Source organism: Cottoperca gobio, chromosome 1, assembly GCF_900634415.1.
Source record: "Cottoperca gobio chromosome 1, fCotGob3.1, whole genome shotgun sequence".
In the NCBI taxonomy this organism is placed as follows: Eukaryota; Metazoa; Chordata; class Actinopteri; order Perciformes; family Bovichtidae; genus Cottoperca; species Cottoperca gobio.
This window is the reverse complement of record NC_041355.1, coordinates 9,590,743-9,613,111: the sequence shown is the minus strand read 5'-3', so window position 1 is coordinate 9,613,111 and position 22,369 is coordinate 9,590,743. Positions and strand designations below refer to the sequence as shown.

The 22,369-nt window shown below is 40.6% G+C and overlaps 3 protein-coding genes across 12 annotated transcripts in view; 2 read left to right on the top strand and 1 right to left on the bottom strand.

Moving 5' to 3' along the window:
* rbm47 (RNA binding motif protein 47) overlaps positions 1 to 10,885 on the top strand; it is a 31,863-nt gene extending 20,978 nt beyond the window's left edge. For 4 of the 8 annotated variants that reach the window (XM_029432081.1, XM_029432087.1, XM_029432072.1 and 1 more), the window contains 6 exons: positions 2,365 to 3,232; positions 3,358 to 3,685; positions 4,130 to 4,153; positions 4,664 to 4,873; positions 6,747 to 6,937; positions 7,574 to 10,885. In XM_029432081.1, the coding sequence (XP_029287941.1) occupies positions 2,396 to 3,232; positions 3,358 to 3,685; positions 4,130 to 4,153; positions 4,664 to 4,873; positions 6,747 to 6,937; positions 7,574 to 7,825 (1,842 nt within the window). In that variant the 5' untranslated portion in view covers positions 2,365 to 2,395 and the 3' untranslated portion in view covers positions 7,826 to 10,885. The remainder of the gene's footprint in view (positions 1 to 2,364; positions 3,233 to 3,357; positions 3,686 to 4,129; positions 4,154 to 4,663; positions 4,874 to 6,746; positions 6,938 to 7,573) is intronic. The other 4 variants (XM_029432102.1, XM_029432122.1, XM_029432113.1 and 1 more) reach the window with 4 other exon arrangements.
* Positions 10,886 to 12,487: 1,602 nt separating this feature from the next.
* On the top strand, positions 12,488 to 18,996 carry zfp91 (ZFP91 zinc finger protein, atypical E3 ubiquitin ligase). Of its 3 annotated transcripts, XM_029431177.1 has the most exons (13): positions 12,488 to 12,705; positions 12,977 to 13,381; positions 13,727 to 13,764; positions 13,958 to 14,075; positions 14,528 to 14,567; positions 15,196 to 15,306; positions 15,398 to 15,490; positions 15,677 to 15,862; positions 16,017 to 16,067; positions 16,290 to 16,368; positions 17,066 to 17,180; positions 17,285 to 17,384; positions 17,489 to 18,996. In XM_029431177.1, the coding sequence occupies exons 2-13, from the start codon at positions 12,997 to 12,999 to the stop codon at positions 18,450 to 18,452; spliced, it is 2,280 nt and encodes a 759-aa protein (XP_029287037.1). In that variant the 5' UTR covers positions 12,488 to 12,705; positions 12,977 to 12,996; the 3' UTR covers positions 18,453 to 18,996. The 3 variants fall into 3 exon arrangements, with proteins under 3 accessions (XP_029287037.1, XP_029286955.1, XP_029287124.1); XM_029431095.1 differs by having other exon boundaries at positions 12,488 to 13,381; XM_029431264.1 differs by lacking the exon at positions 12,488 to 12,705 and having other exon boundaries at positions 13,240 to 13,403.
* Positions 18,997 to 19,003: 7 nt separating this feature from the next.
* Positions 19,004 to 21,357, bottom strand: LOC115007633 (uncharacterized). Its single transcript, XM_029430605.1, has 2 exons — positions 21,031 to 21,357; positions 19,004 to 20,915 (listed from the first exon to the last, which is right to left on the bottom strand). Exons 1-2 carry the CDS (start codon positions 21,108 to 21,110, stop codon positions 20,243 to 20,245), a joined length of 753 nt encoding a protein of 250 aa, XP_029286465.1. The 5' UTR covers positions 21,111 to 21,357; the 3' UTR covers positions 19,004 to 20,242.
* Positions 21,358 to 22,369: the final 1,012 nt, after the last annotated feature.

Here is a 22,369-nt window from a genome sequence, read left to right as displayed (position 1 = left end):
TTGTGATTTTTGTTTGTCACGGTTAATCATCTACCTGTTGCTACCTACCCCTCTCTCTCTCGCTCTCTCTCTCACACTCACACAAACACACACACACACTTGCATACACACGTATACACATGATTGCACACACCCATGTTTAAGGTTAGAGCTTTCTAAGAGGTGGAGCCTTTCAAACAAATTATTGTTTTTTTGTCACTCTTTTCCAGATTTCCTCTTCCCTACTTCTTTTGTTGCCTCTTTGTTATCTTTGTTTTTTACAATAAGATACTTTTTCAGTGTCAAAGGATCTTTCCCCCGCACACACACTCTCTTTTCTAATTTTTTCTTAATGGTATGCAAGGGAAGAGGGGTTAAAACAGACCATCTGAGTTTTGCTTCTCCTTGTGATGTGAATTCCCGAGTCTCTCCTAGTAAAGGAAAACCTCAGCATAACAGTGGTCCGCACTGAGGAAGTTAGGAATATCTCCAAGTGGTCAAAAGCAGGAAGTAGGATACCTCAACACTAAGACTGAACACTGAATATATTGTATTTATGACGCACACAAAATATCCAGCTAAAGGAGATTTTTAAGACTCCTAAACTGACTATTCAGTACTTTGTTATACAAAGTGTCGACCTCACAGTGTCACATAGCTTCTTTTTCTTTTATCACCGAGCAGAACTCCCAAAGCGAATATTGTCCTCCCTTTGTCATCAGTCTGGCAAGATAAGGCTGATAAGAGATGGAGTCATGTTAGCACTTCACACAATAAAAGGAACAGAGGGAGGGCACTTCGAGCTGTGGAAGCAGAGGGAAAGCAACGCAGACATAAAAAAAATAAAATATGTTGGCTATTGGGAAAACCTTAAGTGGTGAGAACTGTTTTATATAATCTAATGTCATCTCGACCTATGTCACCATGCAGCAACCAACTACTGGCTAAAGAGAGAAGGAGGAAACAACATTCCTGTCCTTCCCCACTCTTGGTTTTTGCCTTTGCCCCTGTTTTGACCTTATTGTCATCTGTGCATATCAATAAATGAATGAATTTATAGTTTGCTTCAACTAGAAATGTAATATTTAAATTTGTCTGCAGTACATTTTTTTCTGATATTTAAAGCATTTTATTCCATCAAGCTGACATTTTTGTTCCGCTGTGGACGATGTGCCTAAATTTAAGCCCTCCAGCCTTGGGTGAACAGGTGTGTGTGTGTGTGTGTGTGTGTGTGTGTGATATTGGGTCAAGTTAAATGAGTGTGTGCGTTACCATGGTTGCTTGGCTTAGTGGCGTTTTACCTTTGTTCACTGCCTCACCTGTTTCCATCAAAGTCCAGCCAATCTTGTGACGCACAAAAACGTCCACACACACTGCCGGCCTATCTAGCAAGAGGTTGTTTTTTTATTTGGCCTGTTTACTTAAATGATGTTTAGTCTGACCAAACTAGTTTGCTTCGTTGTCTGCTGTGATTGGCTGCCTCGGTGTTTTACGCAGCGTGGAGATTTTTGGATTTAAAATGCTGTGGATTGTTCTGTTCTGAATGCTGGCAGTGTTGGAAAATAACAGAGTAAGAGGTTTATTCTTGGGAAGCCGATTTCTGATTGTTCTCTGTTCCTCTTATAGCCCTTAATGAAGTGGCGCACGCACAGGAACACACATACAGAAAAAGCTGCACCCACACGCAGTATAAGACACATGATAAAGAAGTTGAAAGTCCAACACCCTCTTGTGGTGAGTGTGCAACAGGTACATGTGGAAAATAGATTAATGTGTAGAGCTTTTTGTCACAACATGTAGTGGGGTCATTTTACACAAAATGTCTCATCTATCTTAACTGAACTTGTCTAACTTACTGCTGACACACACACACACACACACACACACACACACACACACACACACACACACACACACACAAACACACACCCAATGAGCATGTGACCCACTCGCCACTCGTACTCAGTGAACCTTGAGCTGAAGGTTTCAGGATTTACAGCCCTTCATTCTCTCTGATAGGGGTCAGAGGTCAGAAAGGGATCTAAGGAACTCAACAAAACAAGGTTGTAAAACCACTGAGAGGGGAAGGTGCACTAGAGATTTATGGATGCTGTATTTTCATCATTCTGTCCAAGTCACATTATGTGCCTTTGTTAATTTGTTCGTAATCTTGCATATGATTGCACCTGCAAATTGAAAGAAATGTTCTACAAGCAGTCATATTATTGTTGGTCATGTTTTAAAAGGTAGCTTCTGAACATTACCATATTTCTCTTCTTTTTCTTCTTTCTTCTTTCTTGTGTTACCTGTTCGCTCTTAGATATCCCTTGTGGTTGATACAATTGACTTTAATTTGATGAACTTGTTGTTCTTTACCCTCTTCAGGCCCCAGATCTGATTGGATGGTTTTGTCAGAATGACAGCCGAAGATCCTGCTTCCTCCTCGACCATGAGCAATAACGCTGTCCCCACCAAACCCTCACAACCTGCTGTTGCCTCTCACAACCCTCTTCATGGACAGAACAACGTCCCTGAGGGAGTTGCAGGTGCTCCCAACGAGGCTTCACTGGTGACCCTGATGGAGCGCACTGGCTACACTATGGTCCAGGAAAACGGTCAGCGTAAATATGGCCCTCCACCTGGTTGGAATGCTACATCTCCACCGCGGGGGTGTGAAATCTTTGTGGGCAAGATCCCACGGGACGTTTACGAGGATGAGCTGGTCCCAGTGTTTGAGTCTGTAGGACGCATCTATGAGATGCGGCTGATGATGGACTTTGACGGAAAGAACAGAGGGTACGCATTTGTGATGTACACAGAGAAACATGAGGCCAAGAGGGCTGTACGGGAGCTCAACAACTATGAGGTGCGGCCTGGGCGGCTGCTGGGGGTCTGCTCCTCCGTGGACAACTGCCGTCTTTTCATTGGTGGCATCCCCAAGACCAAAAAGCGTGAGGAGATCCTGGAGGAGGTCTCCAAGGTGACAGAAGGGGTACTAGACGTGATAGTTTATGCCAGCGCTGCAGACAAGATGAAGAACAGAGGCTTTGCCTTTGTAGAGTATGAGTCACACCGCGCAGCCGCCATGGCTCGCAGGAAGTTGATGCCTGGACGTATTCAGCTTTGGGGCCACCAGATCGCAGTAGACTGGGCTGAGCCAGAGATTGATGTGGACGAAGACGTTATGGAGACAGTGAAGATCCTCTATGTCAGGAATCTTATGATGGAGACCAGCGAGGAGACAATCAGACAGGTGGGACTGGCTGATCAGTTTAGAGGTTTCACGATGCATGCTTTTATTGGGTAAACATACTTGACAGGAAGAGGGTTCCTTAGCCAACTATTCCTAACCAATCACCCATTTTCTCTGTCGATTAGGTGTTCAATCAGTTCAATACTGGATGTGTTGAACGTGTGAAGAAAATCCGTGACTACGCCTTCGTCCACTTTACCTCCCGGGACGATGCTGTCATGGCCATGGATCACCTCAATGGCACAGAGGTGGAGGGGTCCTGCATCGAGGTGACGCTCGCCAAGCCAGTTGATAAAGAGCAGTACACGCGCCAGAAGGCTTCCAAGGGAGCTACTGCCACTCCAGAGCCTGCTCAGCAGAGCTACGTCTACCAGTGTGATCCCTACACATTGGCCTACTATGGTTATCCATACAACACCCTCATTGGACCGAACAGGGACTACTTCGTCAAAGGTTAGAATTAATTTCTTTCTTTTCTACCAGTAATGAAAAAGCCAGTGTTTCTCTGAAAGACTTCTGTAGTAGATGTAGCATCAGCAGAATCTCAATAGGCCAATGCACTGCTAAAGATCTTATAATGACAAACAAAAGATGCTATTGTAGTAAAAATGACAAACACACCCCATCAAAAGGGAGCTATGATTTTTAAATGGTCATGATGACTAAGATAATAATGATTTAATCTTTGATGACTAGAATTTCATATGATAAAAGTCTTACAATTCTAACTTGATTAGGGTTTGTGGCTTGTTGTTGATAGCAAAGACAAAACAAGGTGATGTTCCAATGAATGCTAATCCTATTATCTTTGATGATTGGTTATATATGTCTTTGGGTGGTAGTAGGAAAATCTATTTGACTTTCAACAATCATTGTGTTTTGGTTTTCTCTCCAAAGGATCCCCAATGATACAGAACAATGGTAATCTCTCACATCCTTATTCCTACTTATTCCTTCAATGAACAATGAGCTTTCTTGCCATGTGACAAACTATACGTTTTCTAACACCAACCTTTTCCCGCTGTGCTGTCACCTCCCATTTCATGCTGGGTTATTACAGAGATCACAACAAAGCTAAGAACGTATAGGAATACCATATGACAGTGCCATGGATTTAGTTAATTAGAACAGTGCTCCGGAAAAACGCTAAACTGGACCCAAAGAACTCCAAAAGAAATCCTTAGCTCGAACTGATGGAAATTAGAAACTTCCAGTAGAAACTGCACTTCGTGAGCAGATTTTTGCTTTAAATTAGAGTTAAAGAACTCCTCTTTCTACCCAAGTCCTGATATCTTGGGAGGAAATATCAAAGAAGTTCTAAACCCATCATTAAATCTTGTCACCAAACATAGCTTTCAGTACAAGTCGCCCCTATTGCCCAAGTCCTAAACCACAACCCCTGTCGTCATATTACTTCAATTGTATTTTAAGCAGGTACTGTGCGAGGTCGTGGTCGTGCTGCTGCAGGTAACCGTACCCCTGGACCACGGGGGTCATACCTGGGTGGTTACTCTGCCGGTCGTGGCATCTACAGCCGCTACCATGAGGGCAAGGCCAAGCAGCCCGAAAAGCCCTATGAGCTGATGCCCAGTCTGGAGCTCGCTGCCTCTGTCAACCCCATTGGCATCAAACCTGGCACAAGTCAGTGAGATAGATATATACATCCATATCCTTGCCCATCTCAAAAGCCTTTATTAAACCTTCCAGCTCGTAATTTTCTGTCTCTCTCTCCTGTGTGGTTTGAGGGACATTTAGTAAATCACTTGATTATGGTAATTGCTGGATGGTCAGGCGCAAAAGGACTTCCTTTCTCTTTACAGTCAAGAATAATGACACTAAATATCCGTCCTTTCTAGCATGACCAGAAAGTAACTGCTATGATTTGTTCCTCATTCTATCCTTTTTCTTCTGTATCTGAAATGTGTCTTATCTGGTGTTCAGACCAAAAACAGCACTGTGTTAAAAAAACACAAGGGGCTACTTTGTTGGGGGCGTACTGTTGAGACAGAAATAGCCTGGTTACTTTACAAAGTAATCTACCGGGAACGTATTTGATTGGCCAACGATGAGCTTTGCCACAAGACATGACATTGTGTTGAGGCAAAAGTTGACTTTTTTTTGCCAGATGAGACTACATTTATTGGAGGGTTTTTTTGCTGCGTTTTTTGGCACCCCCAATGCTGTGGTTTCATTGAACTGAATAAGGAAGTCATGTTTCTTAATGCAGTGCTGTTGTCTGTCTAAACATGGCCATTGGTATGTGGGGACCAGTGCTTTCTACAATCTCATTTTACACATGCACTCAACTCCAATTTTACTGAAAGATGGTTGACAGTATCTTGAATGTAAAACAAATATGTATCCTGTAAAATATTAGCTTTTTTATAATAACAATATAAAGGAATTTTTTTAACGTCAACTCAACAAGTTTTATTCTCTGTAGGAGCAGCTGCTTTAGCTTCGTTAGCACTACGACACTTTCAGTCAAGAATGGAGTTGAAATGCAAAACCAAACGCACCGAACGCACAAACAAAAGATTACTTTTCTCCTCTTTTCTATCTTGTCTACTCTATTCAGATCACTTAAAGGATAATACCAGTGTTATCTACAGCATATACATTTAGACTACACGATCACAATCATCATCATTTTGTTTTGTAAATATGAGATCTACAGTGTAAAACATATGCTGAAATGTTATGTTGTCCCAGCAAAGAAGAATTGTGACAGTAAGGTTTTAGGGTTCTTCCGTGTTTCCTGACAGTAACCTGGAGGAAATGCAAATCCATTGATTCCAATGAGGGGAAAAAACTTAACTCACACAAGGATAAAACAGAAACTAAAACACAAAAGAAAAGCTTTGTGTTTATCTGGGTGGATGAAGGTAGAAACTTCAACGATATTATTCTCTAATCTTCAAATGTATGTGACTAAATCTACCAGATTGTTTTTTTAAACATAACTTTTAATATTGAACTTTTTGGTGTTAACATTAATGTCATTTATTTGGTGATCAAAGGTCCATTTCGTAAAGTAGACGTTCTTGATGCTCCATCTGGTACGATTTTACCCCAATATGAAGCTCGGTCTTAGTCCCGGACTATGTGGAATCACAGGATCACCACCAGATTACAAAGACTTTTGTCCATCTGAAACAATGACTGACCTTGTGTTCTCTCTGTCTGTGTGTGTATGTTTGTGCGTGGGTATGTGTTGGAGCATTAAGGTTAATCCACAGTTGAGCACCATCATAATCCAAATCACACCCCAACGCCAACTTGTGTAACTTTTTTTTTCCCTTCTTCACTTAATTGTTTCCTTCAACCTTCATTGCTTTAGCAGTCACTCCTTTCATAGATTTTCTTCAGATCTAAGTATGTCCGTTTTTGTTGGAGCATGCGTGCATGTATGTGCTATTATTTATTGTATTGTGAATGCAAACACAAGCTTTATTCTGTTGTCTGCAGTAGTCCCATCTGTTATCCAAGCTCTCATTGTTGTGTCTCTTTGCAGTGGCATTGCCGACTCTGGGTGGGCAGTACCCGATGTTCAGCACGGCTCCTGCAGCCAAGCTGATGGAGGAGGGGAAGGTGCACACGGTTGAGCACCTTATGAACCCTCTGGCCATGCAACACCCTGACCATGCCACCGCTACTGGTGCTGGCACCGTCCTACCTGCGGTCTCTACCCCTCCACCATTTCAGGTGTGCATTATTATTGTTATATGTTTCACCAACACATAATAATGTTTGAATTGCATTCATGCTGATAAGGCTGTAAAATGTCAAGCTCCATCTCAGGACATGTTGTTTGATGCAGCATCATACCGAATGTTAATCAGATTTTACACTTAATTCCTCATAAAGATTGAAATAGTATTCCACTGAATTATTGTTGCTCTATAAAATTGTTGGAATCACAATGGCCATTAAAAAAATAATAATATTGAATTGGCTGCGGCAGAACAAAAGATATTGTCTTTTTATTCCACACATTCGTCTTTTTTGTCAAAACCTGGCGCCTACATTACCCACAATGCAACTTCACAACTATGATGTACTAGTAGCTCCTAATGTAGCCTTGAGTCTCAAGTAGAGATGAGGAGCGGACTATAGAGGTCTGATGAGCCTTCTCCTTTCTAACTCCACACCCCCACGTAGTGGAGTACAATAGTTACATAACACCACTGATTATATGACACACATTAAATGTTTGAACTTTATGTCAGACATTTCAAGGTGAGAAATCACAGTTGAATGCATTCAAAATGATTGTACTAAATGCTTTAGAAATCTTCTTATTCACTATAGTCCTCCTTCTCTTTTTTCCACATTTCCCAGGGCCGTCCTATCACTCCTGTCTATGCCATGGCCCACAACGTACAGCGTATCGCAACAGCCGGTGGCCTGTATGGAGGTGGATACGTCCCCATCACAAACTACGCTGCCAACTCAGCAGCTCTGGCCGCTCTGCAGAAGAATGCAGCGGTGGCGGCTGCAGCATATGGTGGATATGCAGGCTACGCCATGCCACAGGCCTTCCCCGCCACAGCCTTCCAGCTGCCTATCCATGATATCTACCAGACATATTGATTCTGAGGGTCAGACCACGTGAAACAACTACAAAGATAGCCTGCCTGTGACTGAACCACCACCACAACTTCTGTCCCATCATACAGAAGCATCACTTGAACTTGTGAACATCCAAAAGCTCTACAGGAATGTCTTTTGAAGCAAATATTTAGATAACAGACGGCGAAACAATGACATGTCATATCTGTCCTGGCCTCTGTATATCCTGGACCCAACACAACCCTATGACAGGTATTAATTATGCATCATCACTGTTTTGTAACACACATAGAGGACAGTCATCTTACTGAGGAAACCTTCCCGCATGTGGGGGCAATCGTCCCTAAGCAATAAGCATTCACTCATAATAACAACCATCTCTCTGTCTCTGACCCCCGCCACCTCGTTGCTATGGCAACAGAAACACTGAAGGTACATCAAACTATTTATGAAGAGAAGATACATATTTAAGGTTTTATTCTTTGTAGGTTTCTCTTACTAATGGAGTGATATTTGTTCTCTGAAGCAGGAAAGATAGAGCTTTACACTGTCTAATATTCTAACTGTACAAATGTGGGGGTAAAAAGAAAGAAAAGTTAATTGAAAGAAAGTAAAAGTACAAAAGGAACTACTGACAAGAGAGTATACCACTGAAGACAACTGGATATAGGCCTACTAACATTTTGTTTTCATTAATATATAGTGTTTTAGCCAATTCTACATGCTGTAGGTGATGCTGTCCGTCCATGCTGGTTGAATGTGTAAACTTCAAACATGCCTGTTTGGTACTTTTTGGTTTATTTAGTTTTATTTGTGTTTTGGATGTTTTAAATGAAGGTTTCTAAATGTTGTGTTTATTTGCTTATTATTACTTTGCTTGTTTTTATGTGTCCTCTTTAACTTTTGGAAACATATATCTTGGTTCATTTGAAGAAAAGATTGTCAGCTAAATAACATTATGTGACAGATTCCTTGGGGAACAAATACTAGAGAAAGAAAGCTGGAGTGCTTTTTCAACATGATATTTCTATAAGCCTGATAGACAGCGACACCATGTACATGGAGAAGTTTCCCATCCTCAGAAACTGCGCTGACAGACTGAACAGATGTTAGTTGTTTTTTCTCTCTCTCTCTCTCTCTTTATTATGGAGTTTTTTTTATTGTTTGAGTATTGAAAGGTGAACAAATATGGACAGAAATGAGAGACATTTTTCTATGTGGACTGGAACACTGCCACTTAAAACGCTCCTGCATTTGCCAATGCTAACCAAAAAACTACATGCACTCCAGTCTCCTGCTATTAGAAATATTCTCAGTGCCTGACTGCAGTGCCTTACCACACTACCTTGTGCTGTTTGCTGCTGCTTTCATAACAAAGTGAAGCCCCTGTGGTGAGCACAAAGAGGACAGAGTCACATCTGTGCATAGAGTTTTCTCCATTCATATTTCCAAAGATTTTTGGTATTACTGTGTTCTGGTGAGACAAGTCTCTGCAGCCAGATGTGACAAGGCTACCTCTCTGCTGTAGTCTCTTCTCTGAAGGCTCCTGAGTAACACTCCATATGTCTGTCTCCTCTTTATTTCTCATCCTCCAAACTGTGCTTGACCGAGGTGCACTTAAACGTATTTATAAAAGGCAAGAGATTTGCGATCAGATGAAGAGATATTAAATACTGAGCATGAATTTATTTGTGAACTGAGCTAGTTTGGCGTTCCTCAATTGTTCTATATGTGACAGTTTTCCCTCGTGGATAAAGCATAACATAAAAATAAAACCCTCATGAATGTTTAGTAGGCACTTTTTAAACTCTGCAATGTGTTGAAAACAAGTGTAACATTAGACTGGGAATAACTGGAACAATACCTCACACTGAAATATACGAGTAGCCATGCATGTTTGTGCTACAACACCCAAACATAACCGATGCAAGCAGCTGCTAATCATGAAGTCACACTCCACACTCTTCATATAAGATAATGCAAACATTTGTATGCTGGCTTTGTATTTGTAAACCAGTTTTGGTAGTTTTGAATTTTTCCATTTTTTATGTTTTTATTCTCTGTGTTTTAAGAGAATATTTTATTTGCTCATTTTCCATCAGCTTCCTCAGATGTTTGACTACATTTTACACATAAAACAACATGATGAGTTTGACTTTGAGGATCGCTTGAATCAGTTTAATTTCCACAAAGATGATAATGAAAAAATTGTTTATCCACAGCAAACATGACATATTTGTCTCGTCTCACACCATCCTCCACATTTAGCGACTTCTCTCTCCTCTGAAACTGGATTTGTACGTAGAAAACAAACTGCTGATAACTGCTTTTATTATTTTCTTGTATGATGACAATATGTCAGGATATATTTAATATATGCATTATGTGTTTTGTCTATGAAGTGAGAAGAAAAGGTATAATATATTCTAAAACATGTTTCTTTTCTTTATTTACACCTTGTTTAGGGATAAAAAGTCAGAGTAACAAAAGTAGAGAAAAAACATTTGTTTGTCCAATAGTTTTTAAACCATTCAAGGTTATTGCGTTTTTCTTATGTGTAATATTCTGATTGCTATTTTGTACTGGATTTGGTGTTATGAGTGGGAACACAAAGGCCTTCTCGTTTAGTAACATTTTATCAGTTTCAACCAAACTAAAACTTTGCAGCGTTATAACCCATTGCCACTCTGCATGTCAGCTTTTGCTTAACTGTTAAAGCTCTGATCATGATTTAACCGCCATCCAAACGTCATGTGTTAGACGGCAGAGAACTGTGTTTTGGTTCAGCCTCCCACTCACACCTGCTTTACTTTCTATTGCCTGCATATCACCCACACTACAGCAGCAAGATGAATTCTTGTGTCAGTAGTGTGGACCTGCATATGCCTAGTTTAATATAGGTGTTACCATTTAAACTTTTCCTATAGCGTGTGCCTTATTGCCAAGATGTGCCCTTTGCTATACCTTTGTAGACCTATGCAGGCTGTTTTCTATCTTAAAGTTTGTTTTAAAAAAAAAAGCTTGTTCTGTATTGTTATATTTATAGCGATAAAGTAGATAAATAAAGCATTTTCAAAAGGATGCAATGCTGTCATTCATTTTGTTTGTCTACATAATCCCTTTTGTTCAAACACACAGAAACGGACTAAAACATGTCCGCCAGCCTTGGTTTTAGTTTAAACTGCATAACTAGAAAGTGGTTAAAGGGTCAGAAGTTTCTTGAAAAGTCAGGAGGCAGAGGATTTTGACTTCGACCTCTGAGAATGGAAACCCATCCCTGACCTTATACATCAGCTACTATTAAGCAATGAGTCATGGTGCAGAGGAGAGAGAGCAAGATGTTTCATAAACGTCTCTGTGGCGGCTCAACTTTACTCTAGAAACATGTTGTACCCAAGCGAGGAGTTCAGGGAGGCTTTTGAGAACACTAGTAGCTTTCATCATGCAGTACAATGTGTGCAGGAGGGCAGTCACAGGTACATAGAGTTACTTTCAACCAACTGTTTTACCATGAAAATGTGGTGAATGGTTACAGGGAGAAAAACAACCTGTTGAACTATACTATTTTTATTACCAGTAACGGTGGGATACCAAGAAACAGATCTGTCTCAAGTTAAATCATGCTCTTTGCACATGAACTCTCTTCTTAGCGCATGCACTCAGCTTCTTTGCTGGTTCACACAATTAACATTTGCTAACATCAGGTAATCAGAAAATAGTAAAATGCTTAATGTTTGTCAAAACACTCAGTGGAAATTAAAATATATTCAGAAGCAGTTTATTAAAGGGGCATTTCCTACTTGATCGCATATAATCTGCTTTTAATAAGAAATGTTGGTATTGGTATCAATATTGGTAGTTCTGACCCTGGTATTTAATGGTATCGACCTAAACCTAAGTTTGTGGTTTTGCTCACCCTACTGCAAACCCTCGTGGTGTTTTTTGTTTTACACAGCTGTGTGTTTGTGGGGAGTGTAGGTTTAATTAAAAAAACAAGAGGCAAGAGTGAGTTTATTTCCTAGGAATATTTTCTCCTTATAAAATAAATCAACACCACACCTACATCTTCATACTGACCGATGGCAGGAGAAGGAATTTAAACCAAGTTAAGGAGACTTAACATTTAAGACTATATTGCCATCTGGTGGCAAATGCACCTCATCAGAAAGCCTGCAGCAGAGTTGTACAGCTCATACCAGACAGTGCAGGTTTTTACTGGCAGCCATGTTAGCTCCACAGTCATCAATGCAGAATATTGTAGGAAACAAACCACATTTAGTCTTTCTTGTGGTTAAAATATGAATTCAACACATGCAAGAAATATATATTATCATACAGTCTAAGTGTTGAGTCAAATATTGTCACAAAAATAATGTAATGTAGCACAGAACACAATAATACTGTAGGCTGGGTAATAAAATAAACAGAATATAGTAATTCCACCTGTTTTATGTTATGTATGTTAATGTGTGAGGCAGGGAAAGTTTTCTACATTTATTTTAAAAATAATTATATTAATGTTATTTGTTTATTAAATCCCATTGCTTATTCTACGCAGGAGCATATATTCATATTTTGTATACTAATCAAGGCATGACAAAAATATACTAATATCCTTTAATCTAAACTGTGATGATCCATTTTTTTTACTACAGTTCCCATGATGCCCCGGCAGCCATTCGCGTGCGCGATACTTTTGCAAGGCTGCCACTGTCTTTGCAGATTTGTAAACAATGCAGCTAGGCTGACTCGATCTGCAAAGGGCACACATGGAAATCCAGATGATTTTTACAGCTGCTAAAATGCGTTGCCGCTCCTGAACGTAACCTCAGTTTATATTTGGCTTAAAGGAGACGCAACAAAGCGCACAAAATGGTTGTGCTCCAGGCCCGGACGAATAAGTAGGTTTACTATAGCTTTAAGAACGCGAAAATAGTGTCTGCTTCTTTAAAATTATATTGGTTTATTGCTGAATAGATAATTAAGAAAAGTTTTCAATTTCTAATCAATAAATATATGCATTTAATTTCCGACGAATCCAACGCATTGACAGAAAATGCCCCACTGTTGGATAAAGGCCGCTTGCAATCAAAACGTCTTTAGACCAGATGTTTTCCGTTTTTCCTCACATTGCTAGTAAACCTGCTTGACTGTACGCTGAATCTGAAATAGGCTGAAGTGTCCTCACGGTAATGGAACCGGCGGGCGACCGAAACGGGAACGTACATAAAGGTAAAGAGTCGGCGGCGGACAAGGCCGCAGAAGAGACCCCAGCCACCAGTACGACCGTTATCCCGCGGAGAGGACTCAGAGAGCGGGGAGCGTGCCGCCCGAGGTCCGGCGTCTCTGCTGTATTAACGGACGTCAACGGAGCAGCGTCGAGCCCGCAGAGCTCAGGACGAGTTTTAAGAGACCGGTCAACGAGGGCAGTACCGGCCTGGCTGAAGGACACCAAGAGTGACGACGACGAAGACGACCCGGACACCAGTGCTTCTAAGCGGAGGAAAGTTTCCAACTCAAGGCGGAAGAAACATTCTGAATGTGCGGGTTCTGTTGAGGCTGGAGGGGGAGTCGCAGGTGACAGCCTTCAATGCACAGAGTACGTTTTTAATTGGATATTCAACGCTATTATACAAATAAATATGTTTATAATGAGCTTGTCTAGACTTAAAACGTGTGTGTTTATGTCTGTGGAGTCAGTTCCTGTCAAAAAGCACGCCTTCAGCATAGCTCGTCCCCTTTCTGCAGCTCTACATGGGGAGGGTGGAGTTACCTGGCTTTACAACATTTGTCACATTATTTATATTCAATGCTAAGCCTTTTAAATGCATTGTTGTATTAGAGGTATGATGAAGGATTGCATGTCGCTCTGCAGGTAGACTACCGTGTGAGATCTCAGTGTTTTTTCTTACTTTCTTGCAGCTCAGAGGACCCCAAGAAACCTGCCACAGATGCTCAAGGTAACCAGAGAAATGTTGGGGAGACAAACGCTTTGATATGTCTCTTGCTGAATATACATACAAGTTCAATCTTATTATGTGCAAGTGGTGTTTAAACAGAGCTGGCTTGAGTGTGGTTGTGTCTGCATATGCCTGTACCACACTTCATGGCATACAGTATGTTTGATGGCATGTTTCTGCTCCCTCACTCCAGCATCTAGCCTCCAGACGCCCCCCAGCCCAAAGTCGTGCCAAGCCCCCGACTGGCAGAGCTGTCCGCGGCTCTGCCAAGCCTATGTGTAAGACCGAACCTGGAATGGAGAATCCAGCTGGTGAGAAACCTGTTGACTGTGAGCTACAATGGTTCAACGTGTGGACTTATAATTCACAAATCAGATTATGCAGATACGGAAGCACTGAAGCATCATGATCACTACTGTTCATCTGGATATTATTTATTTTATAGAAAACCCTCAGTGACATCCTATTTAGCTGAAATGTGAGTGTTGTGATTATGGATTGTCAGTGTAACTAATGGGATCAGTGCTGCCTTTTGAGTTACAAATCTGGGTGCAATCCTTTCTTGGTCCCTCCCTTCTACTTCCAACAACTCAGTAGAGTGATCGCTTTAGACTGCATGTTTTTATGTTTTAAGCTTTCATGCCTTTTCTCATTTTGCGTTATTCATACAAATGTGTAAACAAATCTTAAGTTGAAGGTTCAAGGGGCTAAAAGCGCTTTGGTTGCCTCTCTCAAACTAATGATGTTTTTCTTTGACATGCAGCAATGGAAGGAGAGGTAAAATATAAAGACGAGTATGAAATGTGAGTATAGTTTTGTCCCTTTGGATAATCATAATATAAACATTGTAATTAAGTGTTTCACTCAGTGCTGGAGTTGTTTTCTTTTACAACATATGCATATAAAAGAAATCCCATTTATTCCTTGCTGTAGATGGCTTCAGTTCTATTAAGATGAGATAAGAACTTTTTTGATCCCACACCAGGGAAATTCACTTATTACAGCAGCTTAAGAGTCAAATAAGCAAAAAGAAAAACTGATTAAGTGATAAATAAAAAAAGTAACAAGATTAAAAATTAGCCAATATGTTATGATTTGTTATTAAGCATTTTGTAGTTTGGGTGTAAAGATGTGATTGTGTAGGATTTTATCAACAGTTTATTTTTGGCACGCTCACGGTTTAGAGATAGATTTTCAAACCAGAACAGATACACACGTATATATTTACTCGGTCTTACTCTTTGGGATTATGCAGAATCATTTTGTAATGTTTATAAAAAATCATACATGTGTTAGCTTTAACAATAGAGAGGCTGCATAACATATATCACCAGCACATATCTTGTTCAGATATTTATGGCCCCCTGAACCCATGGCTTTTAAAGTGCTGTGTTTTGATGACCGCTGTGTTTCACACTTATGCCGTCTCAGTAAAAAGAAAGAAGAGGAAAGCGAAGATATTGCTGAACTAGTCCTGGGTGATGAAGACCTTCACTTTCGGGATGACCCAGATGACCTCAGCTATCAGCCACAGAGTCAGAGGTACGCTTATTTCCAGCGCATTCGCTTGACCCCGTGCAGACAAGAGGGTGGGGAATTCTGTTTCAGGTGATTTTGTTGTTTTTGCTTTCAGTGTTGCAGAAGAAGATGAGGGTCTCAGCAGTGATGAAGATCTTCCTTTTACAGACGACCTAAATGACCAGAGCTATGACCCAAAGGATGAACGGTGTGTGTGTGTGTGTGTGTGTGTGTGTGTGTGTGTGTGTGTGTGTGTGTGTGTGTGTGTGTGTGTGTGTGTGTGTGTGTGTGTGTGTGTGTGTCTGTGTTGTGTGTGTGTGTGTCTGACAAAATTACACATGCGCACCATATTTTTTGTTCAATGACTGGACATTTATCTCTTTTTTCTTCTTAGGGATGCCCCTAAACCAAAGCGCAGAGCTCCTTCCAGACAGAAGGAGAAGAAAGAGAAAGAAAAGGCACCTAAAAAAGAGAACGAGGTTGCTGAAATAAAGATCGAAGGTTCGGACAACTTGGAGAGTTTGGAAGAGGAAGTAAAGCTAGAAGAAGAAATAGTAGAGGACCCAGATGGACCCAGGAAGTAAGCATAGTACAAGTCGATGTGTATCAAGTTATCAATATTCACATGTATTTCTAGTGAGCTACTGTTGGAGTTAAATTGTTCATGTGAAATCTGAATGTAATGTAAATCCTCCATTTTTCCATTGCAACTCAATTTTTTCCTTCCGTGTTAGGAGAGGCCGGCGGAAAAAAGATGATAAAACCCCACGGCTGCCAAAGAGAAGGTGAGGTTGATGTCTTTTTTAAGGCATCGTAATCTGAACTTTATTATATTATGATTTGAACCACCGTCATCGTTTCATCCAGAAAGTAAGCCTATGGTAATGATTGGTGTTTGACATAGTGAGCAACACATGTATGTGAGACATTAAAGAGGACTTAAAGATCCATTTAATATTTGGTTTCAGCACTGTGACAATGCAACAACATGTGCTTCACCCACACAGGAAGAAGCCCCCGGTGCAGTATGTGCGCTGTGAAATGGAGGGATGTGGGACAGTCCTGGCTCATCCTCGCTACCTACAGGTCTGCAACAACACAATCCTACAGAGTCTTATTTACATCTGTCACTCTAAACTACTGCAGTTTGAAATGTAGGGATTGTGAATCTCTCACAAACTTTGCTACACATCATTTGATTTTCAAACATATAAACTATCAAGGGTGTTATGTTGCAGCTCGCTAAGGGAGGGGGAAGCTACATCAAACCAGGTGAAATTGATAAATAAAGTTATTTATTGTCAAGGAACTTCGTATTTCATAAAACACAAAGAAATAGGCAAACTACAAAGGAAAAGGGTCAATTGAACAAATATATAACTCTTAAACATAAAAGCGATTCCTAAACTTTATCTAATGAAAACCAAAATAGAACTAAAACCTCACTTATTGCACTTACCTGCTGGAAAACCAAAATGGTGGAACTCAGTGCACACAAATGATGCCTGGCCCAGTCTCCAGGAAGTTAAGAAGTGCCTTGACTAATTCACGAAGCCTTCAACTAGAGACGTGGTGACATGCTGTTCAATGAAAATCCCAGTGAAGTCCGCACAATATGTTCAGATACGCCCAATAAATAAAGCATTTATTCTTTGATGAATCGACCATATACGTTGTTATAGAAAACCTAAACCTGTTAGGTCTGTTCTCAGTCTGCTTGCCCCTCCATCCTCCTGTTAATGATGATCTGTTTTTACATGTTGTGTTTTGTTCCGCACACCAGCACCATATAAAGTACCAGCACTTGCTCAAGAAGAAATACGTCTGTCCTCACCCTTCTTGTGGAAGGCTTTTCCGACTACAGAAGCAGCTGCTGCGTCACGCAAAGCACCACACAGGTACACCTACAGCATATACATAAAACATGCATTGGGTTTGATCTGTAGTTGATAGAGAAAGTTTATGGAAAACACATCTATATTTGAGTGTTTTGTTATTCTAGATCAGAGGGACTACATCTGTGAGTTCTGTGCTCGTGCCTTCAAGAGCTCCCACAACCTGGCTGTGCACCGCATGATTCACACAGGAGAGAAGCCGCTGCAGTAAGTTCACAATTATTGCTTGTTTTTCTTTCTTCGTTGTTTCTTCCCATAAATATTCCAAGATTACCAAACTGCTTTCATTGTCTCTCAATCTTTCCCTGTAGGTGTGAAATCTGTGGCTTCACGTGTCGTCAGAAGGCGTCTCTCAACTGGCACATGAAGAAGCACGATGCCGATGCCACCTATCAGTTCGCCTGCTCCATTTGTGGAAAGAAGTTTGAGAAGAAGGACTGTGTGGTGGCCCATAAGGCTAAGAGTCACCCTGAGGTGCTAATTGCTGAGGCTCTTGCAGCCAACGCTGGCGCCCTCATTACAACCCCAGCCTCTCTGCTGGAGCTGCCAGCAAACCCCATGCATGCAGATGTCACCAGCCTGGACGTGAGCCATATGGGGCAGGATGTTCAGGTGGACCATCTGACTCATGAAGGGCACATGGCTCAGGTGTCCCAGTTGGGTCATGTGACCCAACAAGTGAGTCACCAGGTGGTTTTACTGGGACAAGACCAGAGCCTCCATACCATGCAAGTGCCAGTGACGATCGCCCTGTCCCCCATCGACCCCCCTTCACCGGCTGACAACCAGCAGCAGACTCACCTCCAGCTCCAGATGCCCGTCCAGTTTGTGCATGCTGCTCAGCAGTCACAGCAGCCCCAAATCCAACAGCTGACTCTCCACTCCGGCTCAGTGGTGACCCAGCATCAACCCCAGCTGCACCCTCTTCAGTCGTACTCCTCCCAGCAGCAGAGCCAGACACAAATTCTTCAAATGACCTTCCAGCCGGTCAGCCAGTCTCAGACGCACATTCAGCAGATCCCCATTCTAGCGACCTCTCAGCAGCTTCAGACCCTGAGCTCCCCTCTCCTGTCTCCATCCCATCCCCAGTCCCAGGACCTGGCCTCGACTAACGGGGACAGCTTTATTCTGGACAATGCGGTGCTCTCGTCTTCCTCTCCGTCAGCCAGCTCCCTTGTGCAGACAGAAGTTATGGGGGAGGATGGTGTGGTCTGGGAGCAGACGGTACACGGGGAAGTTCTGTCGGACAGCACTGTGCAGCAGACCCTCATGTAAAACAAGAACAGTGCACACTAAACAGAAAATAGAGGCAGATTGTCATCAGTGACCTGATATACTGTATTGCAATGTTTGAGGTAAATGTAGGATCACCAGTATATTATGGACTGTTCACTCATAGTCATATTTGGTAGCTTTTTAGAATATCTGTATCAGGGAAAGATATGTATGTATGTGTCTGTATGTGTAAATTGTTGCCTTTGTACATAAGTCCTGTAAACTTAACTAGCCTTGTATGCGAGTGTGTAATGATCCTGAGGTTTTGTTGCAAAGCTGTTGCTTTCATGCAATAATATAGCATACCTCTTAGAAATATACAGCACACACCTAGTGTGTGGATAAAATCAACTCTATTTATAATATGAATTAACATAAAACACACATTAGAAAGCTGTAAACAGACGTGAGTATACTGTTTAAGTGAATAGGCAGCTATTTTTTTCATTTAGTTTCTACTGTAAAGCCTTTATTTGGCGAGGTTAAAACAAAATATAACAAAACTGACACAGAAACATTTCAAAACCTAAAAAAGGAATAGACAGTACAGTACTGTAAAGAGTCACAGAATATGCATATTTTAGCTATATTGGCAGTGTCACAACCTGTTTCACTGGCAGCTGTTTAAGCTTGGCTGTTGGTAAATATTGAAGGAATAATAACCCATATAATGTATGTACTACTCACAAAAGCTCTCGGTCATTATAGGCGGCGAAAAGGTGACCTTGGATATTGTAAATCACACATAAAATAACGGCAAGCACAGTCACTGAATTCGACAAGTAAACTCAATTGTGTCAATGATATTTGAAGTGTAATATTATTTAATAAGCAAAGCTATGTAGAAACCTTGAAGCGTATGTCAATACTAAATCTGCACCTCTGGTTTGTGATTTAGGATGTGTGGTAGAGCAAACACATAAAAAAATTCATTTATAAGATGTAAATAAATGTCTTAACATTTATCTAAAGTGTTTTCACTGACAGTTTAAGAACATATTTAAGGAGTCCTGTATTCACAATTTTAATTAGGTATACGTACAAAGTATTAGGATCAAAATATACTTTTAAGTAGCAAAAGTAAAAGGTACTAGTTATGCAGAATTGCCCATTTATAATAATATATATTACTGGTTTACAATTATTGATGCATTGTGTTCATCACTTTAATGTTGCAGCTGAAAAATTGGGCTGATGTCAGGTACTTATATACTGTTGGGTAGCTGTACCTATAATAATGTAACATAACTTATAGGGGTGTAAATCACAAGTTTCATCAGGATACGATATATCGATTCTTTGGACGATACTAGCTTATATCACGAAGTTTGTCACAATTTTTGATTAAATTCTGCGATCGATATGAGATGATATGTTCATTTAACACGAGTTACATTTATATCAACTCATAAAAACTAAATATAATTTTAACATTTTATTACTAAGCGCTTCCAGACAAATGAAAATAAAATCTCTTTTTAATAAAATGTAATAAAAAAAGATGTACTGAAGTTTTCACTTTGCATTGATGATATTGATATTGGATGATTGAATCGATATATAGATCCAGATCGATGGATCGTTACACCCCTAATAATTTATTAGTTTTTATATTTTGGAAATGTACTTTGTTACTTGCCATTACTTAATGTAACTGCATGCCTGAGTCATTAATTGGTCCTACAAATGGATAGTGCACAAATTCTACAACATATACACACTGAGAGAACATATTTCATCTCAGTACTATTGCTTTTATGAAAGCCCAGTAACCGCTCAGAAAACCATTATCAGGACATATTGATCTGCTCTCTGTTCCTCTGCATGGCATACTGCTTCATAGCTCGCTTCGGAGGAATCAAGGTGTTGCTCAGTCCAACCCTCCTCTTCTTCCCTTGCTGCCCTCCTGATTCTTCCTCTTTTGTCACCTTCTGGAGGTTCTGGGATCCTCCACCACCTGAGCCACCTGCATGAGACTCTGCTTGATCTGGTGTTTCTTCACTCACAGGTGGATGACAGTCAGTGAGACTCTGAAGGTCACTGTCATGAGCAAACTTGCATTTGATCCCAAACCGGCACCTTCCATCTTTCCTGTATGACACACACATCCTTTTGCCGCCTATCTGGGAGGGTTTGGCCTGCATTGTGAGGGGGACGTGTTTCTGCAGGGCGCTGAGCTTCTGGTCTGCCTGAGCCTTGAAAGGGTTGGTAAACACACTGCTGTCAGAGCAGGTATGTAGAGAAGGAGGAGGGAGTTTATTGGAGGTGAGGGAGCCCAGAGAAGGAACAGGTAAGGTGGGATAGCAGGCTGCAGAAGATGCAGGTTTTTGGGGATGTGGTGATAAAGAAGGCTCTGGGTCCTCTTCCTCGGGTTCTGATTCACTGGAAGCTGAACCAGACTCGAGCAAGAAGTTGCGGCTCTTTTTGGCAGCTGATGCTTCACCACCCATCGCCTTTACAGACCTTGAAGATAGAAAAAGGTGCAGCAGAGAAATATGTTAACAGTAAACTAGCGTGAAACAATTTACAAGTATCTGACAATCTGTGGGTTTTTTATTCTATTTAAGTGAATACATACCCAACTGCACCGTTGTTTACGTCCTCATACCCCTCGCTGTCAGACTCAGAGGACACACCGTAGCCAACCAGAGAGTTCATGATTTAGAAATCAACCGAAGCTAAGCTAGCTAGCTGGTTAGCTTGGTCTCAAAATTGAAGCACACTAATCTTTTCCTGGATATCTAGATTACAGAAAACTGTTGAATTAATTACAAATAATACAGCGAGGAAATAGTTAATCTTTCCTGTTTCCTCTTTTAAATAACCATCCAGTTTTAAGGTCTAACGTTAGCTGCCGTCATTTAGCCGCTGCTCGGTGTTTACATCTAGCTGCCTGCACTGACACCTGCAGCACAGGCGCGGTACTGCAGCCTTAAATCATTAGCCCACAAACCGCAGCCTCAAATTACATTACTTTATTTATGATACCCTCTATCCTTAGAACATCAATTTTAAGGTTTAAGTTACGTTTTTAATAACATATTTTCAAATATCCAGATTAGTTTTATTAAGGTAATGTATAGACGTGTTGACTGGCTTTATTGTAATTTATTGTTATCTGACACCACATCTGTCCCCAAGAAAACATACATTTAATGTATCATTACTATTTGTTTATTTATGTTTTGTTTTTTTTATCTTTATGTGTGTGTGTGTTTATGTGTTTGGTTGTATACCGTCCCCAGAAAGCCATACAGATTAGTCTACTAACTCATTCTCTAAATCGGTATTGTCCCCTTGTGGAATTCATAAATTCTGTAAATCACAAGTTGTTTAATGTCAACATCCAGGTGGACAGTTGTCCAGAGAGGTGTATTGACTTGTCAAACACACATATAACTAATAACCATATTTATAGCTGCTGCATATTCATGTACTGTAGGGCTCTGGCATTGTGCATGTTGGATTTCTGACAAGGCTTCCTGGTAGTCTAAATGGAACAAACCCATCTGTAATGGTATTTCTTACACCTGTTGCTTTTCTGCTCTGACGATAGATGGATAGATAGATAGATACTTCATTGATCCCGAGGGAAATCTTTGCTGTATTGTCCTGACATTAACAATGATGTATTTTGATGAAGAGAATACATAGTTCAAATCACCATAATTATCCTTTATTGGTACTTGCAGGTTATTTAATTTTTTTATCTAGGCTATCTCATATTAACTTAATCAGACAGTCTCATTTAATTAAAATCTCTTATGTTATGGTACAGTATGGTTTTATAGTGTAGCAATTCCACTCTATAAAAAAGTGCATTTTAAATATTACTTACAGTATCAAACAGTCATTTAGACTGGCCCTGTCAATGTATTATTAGTATTAGTATTATTATTAATAATAATAATAATAAT

What these genes read in the sequence shown, in the direction of transcription:
- zfp91 (XM_029431177.1), top strand. Translation starts at nt 12,997, where the DNA reads ATGGAACCGGCGGGCGACCGAAACGGGAACGTACATAAAGGTAAAGAG. An exon ending in TGGAATGGAGAATCCAGCTG is followed by an intron (nt 14,076 to 14,527) that starts GTGAGAAACCTG and finishes TTTGACATGCAG; the next exon opens with CAATGGAAGGAGAGGTAAAA. An exon ending in TATAAAGACGAGTATGAAAT is followed by an intron (nt 14,568 to 15,195) that starts GTGAGTATAGTT and finishes ATGCCGTCTCAG; the next exon opens with TAAAAAGAAAGAAGAGGAAA.
- LOC115007633 (XM_029430605.1), bottom strand. Translation starts at nt 21,110, where the DNA reads ATGAACTCTCTGGTTGGCTACGGTGTGTCCTCTGAGTCTGACAGCGAG. An exon ending in GTAAACAACGGTGCAGTTGG is followed by an intron (nt 20,916 to 21,030) that starts GTATGTATTCAC and finishes TCTATCTTCAAG; the next exon opens with GTCTGTAAAGGCGATGGGTG.